At 39.8% G+C, this 6,519-nt stretch overlaps 1 protein-coding gene across 1 annotated transcript in view; it reads right to left on the minus strand.

Annotated features, from left to right (window-relative positions):
- Window positions 1–506: 506 nt before the first annotated feature.
- Window positions 507–6,519, minus strand: part of lmcd1 (LIM and cysteine-rich domains 1) — an 11,062-nt gene continuing 5,049 nt past the window's right edge. Inside the window, exons 3-8 of the mRNA XM_014015339.1 lie at window positions 5,591–5,679; window positions 4,614–4,872; window positions 2,487–2,636; window positions 2,229–2,417; window positions 951–1,169; window positions 507–867 (exon numbers count right to left, since the gene is read on the minus strand). Coding sequence (XP_013870793.1) covers window positions 751–867; window positions 951–1,169; window positions 2,229–2,417; window positions 2,487–2,636; window positions 4,614–4,872; window positions 5,591–5,679 — 1,023 coding nt within the window. The 3' untranslated portion in view covers window positions 507–750. The remainder of the gene's footprint in view (window positions 868–950; window positions 1,170–2,228; window positions 2,418–2,486; window positions 2,637–4,613; window positions 4,873–5,590; window positions 5,680–6,519) is intronic.

Genomic DNA, 6,519 nt, shown 5'->3' on the forward strand with positions numbered 1-6,519 from the left:
CTCATAATTTATCCCAAAAATATGTTTTTAAACAAACTGCAGATTATATTTCAGTCTGGACGATTATTTAAAAATATTTAACATTTCTCAGAACGTTCGAACGACATCAGTGTCACAAATTTAAGAGCAAATGTTTGTTTCATCATTTTATACACATTTATGTCAACAAGATATTTCAGCTCCTTTCATCCACTAAAACCAGGAGATTTTGATGTTATCATCCATGAAATGGACGTTATTAGGTGTTATCAGTCCCATACAATGGCTTCAGACTGTCCCGACAGTGCCCCCTAGTGGGTTAATATATCATTGACAATGAATGTGTAAATAACCAAAACATATTGTAATAAAATTTTTGTATCTGTGTTGGACTCAAACCCTAGTCTCTCGCTCGCTCACTGGTCTGACACTCTACCCACTGCTCTATTGGAAGGCCACTATTTACATCTGTCGGAGGTTAATGCTAACCATGTCATGTGCTCCAAGTTCAAACTTGGTGGCTTTAAGCCTCATATTAACCACATTTTTTATGCCTCATATTAACCACATTTTTTATGCCTCATATTAACCAGCTGACATTCTGAAGCCATCCTAGGGGACTGATAACGCCTAATAACGCCCATTTCATGGTTGATAACATCCAAAGCGGGTGCCGAAACTCTATATTTCTGATCTAAGCTTTTAGACTTTGGAACAAACAGCCAGTATATATTTGAACTCTTCCTTGGTTCTGGTTTGGATCTGGACTCCTCATTCTGAGTGCTGACAGGGGGAGTCCAGGCTTTGGCCACATTTCCAGCAGCAGTAATGTTCTTGATGCCACGTTCGTCCATCCGTCCCCGTCAGGAAGTTCTTACAGAAGATGAGCTGGAGGACAAACGAGGATGAGGTTTTATCAAAAAAAGAAACATTTCCATCACTTCATCAGCCTTCGTTTCTCAGATCCTCACCTCGTCGCAGCCGGAGCACCGAGGCCACGCCGACTGACAGTAGTGTCGACCGCAGAGCAGCTTCTGATTGGACCAGAAGTAGACCAGGTCCACCAGACCCTGACTGCACTCCGAGCACACGAAGCAGGTGGGATGCCACTGGGCGTCGTGGTAACCTGCTCGCTCGGCGTAAACGACCGGTCTGTCTTCGGCCAGCTCGCCGTGGCAGCCGGTGCACCGCTGGGAGGGAGGAGAAGAGCTGACTCAGCAAAAACACAACTTTTATTTTGAAAATAAAGATGCACCAATGTGAAAGTTTCAGCCGATTTTGATATCCGATATAATTATTGCTGTCGTCCCGATAACCGATATTTAACGATATTTTACAAACACACAAATTACACACTTTAGATACTGTAAATAAACAACCAGAACTCTGCTTCAGTTATTCCTGCTGCGGCATGAATATCACTATCCAGAGTTGTAAAGTAACTACAGTAAGTACAAATACTTTGTTACTGTACTTAAGTAGAAATTTTGGTTATCTGTACTTTAATTATTTTTCGGCTTACTTTTTACTTTTACTAATTACATTTTTACACAATTATCTGTACTTTCTACTCACTACATTTATTAAAAAGGTAAGAAGTAGAAAGTTGTTTCTCCTGTTTTATTCTGAGTTGTTACTTAAAATAAACTCCTCTCCTGATAAACTGTGTCTCCTATAGAGTGAATTTAATTGTGTTTGGATGAGAAGTATAAATATAAACCATTCTGACACACTGTTAGCTTGTACACAACCCATCATCAAAAATATTTTTTGAGAAGTCACCTCCCAATAAATGTCTTTTTGTAAAATCTAACTGCTCACTTTTACTCAGTACTTTTACTTTTAATACTTAAGTAGATTTTGTGTCAGAAATTTACTTTTGATACTCAAGTACAAAAAATATCAGATACTTTAAGACTTTTACTCAAGTAATATTTTTAGAGAAGACTTTAACTTTTACCAAAGTATTTTTATGATAAGATACTTGTACTTTTACTCAAGTATCACTTTGAGGTACTTTATACAACACTGTCACTATCATGATCAAACAGATGCTGCTCAACCAACCATCTCCACTCCCAAAACACAAACACAAAGATGAAAAGTGGGAAATCAATGTCAGACGTTACTATCGGCCCAGTTTTACATATTGGACCGATACGATATTCTAAAAAAATTACCAATATCGTCCGATACCGATATTAATGCTGATATATTGTGCATCCCTAAAAATAACGTTATTTCCTCACGTGTTGAGTTTTGTCATCGGTTCCGTTCACAGCGGAGGGGACGTGGTCCTGATGCTGAGCAGCATCCTCCTTCGCCGTCCTCTGAATGGCCGCTTCCCTCAGAGCCCCGCCCTCTCCGGGCAAGCCCACCTCGCCCACCCCCAACACCTCCTCTTTGTACCGCTTCACGAACAGGATCATGGAGGAAATCTGCAAACAGGAAGATGAATTAGGCCTGCGATCCGTCAGGTCAGAGGAGGTGCTGATGATGTCCGGTACCTCCTCCTCACTGGAGAGGCTCTGACACTTCATGGGGTCCTGATCGTAGACCGGGAGCTGGGTCAGAAGCTGCCTGCGTCGCTCCAGGGCGCCGGGGGTCCCAGAGACGGGACGCCGACTCTCTGGGAGGAGCTCCATGTACTGCATGGCCTGAGGGAGTCCAAGAAATGTGTGGTTTTAATGAATAAATGTCTGATTTCCTCCTCAAAACTGTTTAAAGCTGTGTGAAAAAACAAACCTCTTTTTTCTGCAAGGTTTCCGGCAGAAAATGGACAAATTGTGGACTTCAAAATGTTTAATTTTGTCTTTATAAGACGTCACAACATCCGTACGGGATAAATGGGATAAATCTTGTGCCAGAAGGAACTGAATTTGAATTGCTCAGATTGAATCTGAATGTGCATAAATTTGAAATTGAGTTTCACTAACTTGAAACTGAATTTAAAGTTTTGTATCTGAATTAGTTTGCTTTGAAACTGTATTTTGGTTTATTAAAAATTCAGTTTGACTACTTTCACTTTCAGTTCCATAATTCAGATTTTTGTGTCACATCCTGGTCCTTGAGAAAGCCAGGCAGAGTAATCAAACACAGATCCACAGATTTATGTTTCACTTTGGTGAAGTTTCCCTTCTGGATGTAACAGAGTTGATGCAATCCACTGTAAAAGTGACAAAAACACAAAGTTATTTTATTGCAGTGATTAATTTGACCTATATGTAGAAAATGTTACATTTACATCACATCATGGATCACATATTGATCAGATGCTGCTGACTGATCTACGATGTCATCGTAAATGTAACATTTTCTACATATAGGTCAAATTAATCACTGCAATAAAATAACTTTGTGTGTTTTTGTCACTTTTACAGTGGATTGCATCAACTCTGTTACATCCAGAAGGGAAACTTCACCAAAGTGAAACATAAATCTGTGGATCTGTGTTTGATTACTCTGCCTGGCTTTCTCAAGGACCAGGATGTGACACAAACATCTGAATTATGGAACTGAAAGTAGTCAAACTGAATTTTTTAATTAACCAAAATACAGTTTCAAAGCAAATTAATTCAAATACAAAACTTTAAATTCAGTTTCAAATAATTAAATTCTGTTTTAATTTAGTGAAATTTATTTTCTAACCCATGTATCATGGTTTAGTGGCAGGATGGACCTAAATGCAGGCAGGCAGACTTAAAAATCAAACAAAACTTTTATTAAATTAAAGGCCAGCGTGGTGGCAAAACAGAAAACTTACAAGCAAGCAAGAACAAGGAAGCCAGGGCAGAACATGAACCAAACAGAAACAAACAATGATGATGAAGGTGGAGAGCAGGAGAACCAGTATAAGTGGTCAGAGGCTAAGAGGAGAGTGGAGACAGCTGTGATGATTAGGAGTGAAGACAGGTGAGCAGAATGATCTAGAAGGGCTGAATAATCTGAGGACTGATGACAAGGTGTGAAACGAACACTAGATGGAAGCACAAGACAAGAACAGAAAACACACACAAAACAGCAAATCCTCACACAACGCATTCAATTTCAAATTATGCACATTCAGATTCAATCTGAGTAATTAAAATTCAATTCCTGTTGGCACAAGATTTATCCCATACATCTGACTCATGACTGGTTCTGGTTCCAGACGGTCTCTTTAGCAAACAAAGATCTGTTGTATGCTGCAGAAAAATCCTAAATATTGTGCAAAAAAATCATGTTCATCTGCAAAAACATGGCTTTTATTCCTTCTTAGATCAGGTTTTGAAATAAAATTGTTTAAATATTTACAGTTTGTTAAAAACACGGTAAGTTTGGCATCTTTCAGGTGGATTAGATGAATGTATTTTGCAGTGAAACCTGAGCAGCAGGTTCTGGGAGGGTTTGGCCCAGTCCAGGTGTTTTCTGTGTGAGAGAGATGATGACTAATGGTCTGAACCAAACACGGCGTTGCAGTGTCTCATGTTCAGAGCCTGCGTCGGGTTTGGATCTGCCTCTACAAGCCGAGCCACAGTAATGTCTGTCATCTCTGTAATTACAGGCTGAAACTGATTCCGTCTGGTTTTAATAGAAACCAGAAACTCTGAGCCGACGTTACAGAGCCGCAGGAGCCCAGCGTGAAATATTCTCACCAGTTTCTGGTTGAGGCCGGCCGGCGCCCAGTCGTAGGTGGTGGTGCTGAAGGTCGGGTCTTTGCGGGACACCACCGGGTTCGTCACAATCATGCGGTTTCTCTTGTACATGCGGAGGCCGCCGCCGCCTTTGACCTTGGCCGACAGATGCGAGCAGGGCGAGTCTGCGAGCAGGCGTCCCATTCGCTGGTCGTCCTCCAGGTGGCCCCCTGGAGTGGCGTGGTCCGCCGTGCTGCAGCCGCACGCCACGCAGGATTTCCTGGACCGGAAGAACCAGACCCAGCTGGGTTAATTACTCATTTTTTTGAACATTTAGCTTTGATTCTATTTGGGTTTTTGATGCAAAAGGCATGCAAATTTGACAGATTTTTGCAAATGTAGCAAAGAACAATGATAGTGAAGATGAAGTCCTCATATGAGGACATTAGGACTTTGTTTTGTTATTGATTGTCCCATGAGGTTGAATAAATCTGGGAACATTTATGCAAGTGTAAATATTTCTTGTAAGTGGTATATTTGTTCAACCTATTCATTTGACCAAGGATGTTCTGGTCAAACACTATGATTTCCAGTCATCATGTTATATGACCAATACTTCAAACTGAGGAGCAATATAAAAGTTGTCACTGATGATGATGATGATGATGGACTTCACTGGTATTGCTCAGGTCAACAGCTGGCTGCTGTATTCCCAAAAGCTTCTCATGTTTCACATGGTAGTGGCTCAGGTATTCCTCAGCAAGTGTGATGTTTTTAGACCCAGTGTCCTCATACGAGGACATCACTTTTTGCAAAAACCACTTCCTGTACCATGACAGAATCTAGTTATTATTCTCATTTGGTCTTACTAATCTCATGTATGTTGGAGAACAGATTGAACGTCAATAAAAGTTTGGGTCTCAGGAGGTTTTAACGTATTTTTGTTTAAACTTCGGGGCAAAAGGGAATAAATAAATCAACTTAGGATGTATCTGTACCTCCAAGTATGTGGCTGAAACCCAGAGCAGCTCTCCTTACAGCTGAGACACGTGGCTCCTCCTCCTCTGCCTCCTGCTTTGATTGACATCTGAGAGGTCACAAAATATTATGTTTAACATAAAACTTAACCAAACTTTAAGAGTAAAGGGTTAAATCACAACAACAGAACACAATAATGTAAAAACATTTAACAGAAACATTTTGATAAAAACAAAAATCTGAACCCCGGAGGAAGAAGTAAAAATGAACAACAGGTGTGGTTTTCACTCGTTTCAAGCTGAAGTCAAATGTTTTATCTTGAGTTTCTGCTGAGGACGACTGAACCGACAGAAAAAAATGTCAGTTTATAAACCAAACAACATCAGAGAAAAACCAAAAAGCCATTAGAAGATCCAAACAACGCGGGGTAAAACAGAGTCCGTTTATTAAAAAGCCTGGACGTGTGTGGGATGTTTGGGATGAGAATAAAAAAAGATGTTTTCTCCATTTTTCAGTGGGTGTGGAGACGTGAGACACAAACCACACATTCAGGATGGATGATCTCATCTCTACACCCGGTGACATCGATACAAAAAACCTCCAAATCCTCCAACTCAGAGCTCTGCTGAGGAAACCAGATATTTACATACACCTTGAGGCATTAAATCAGACTAAAACTTTAAAGACATGTTAAGTAACGTGTTTAAAAAGAATAAAAAGCCCTATAACACAACAACAATTCATTACAATATGAACAATACGTTAAAAATCCAGACAAATCCTACATTCAGGGCTATATCTGATTAACCAGGAGACTTAATTTTAAAGTATTAAAGAAGAATTTAAGACATATTTTTAAGCTTTCTGTTTTTTATATTACATTTATTTACTTTATTTCATGAGAAGCTTTTACTGAAAATGATTTCTGACTGAATGTATACGTCTAAAG

The sequence above is a fragment of the Austrofundulus limnaeus genome, unplaced genomic scaffold (assembly GCF_001266775.1).
Source record: "Austrofundulus limnaeus strain Quisiro unplaced genomic scaffold, Austrofundulus_limnaeus-1.0 Scaffold127, whole genome shotgun sequence".
Lineage (NCBI taxonomy): Eukaryota > Metazoa > Chordata > Actinopteri > Cyprinodontiformes > Rivulidae > Austrofundulus > Austrofundulus limnaeus.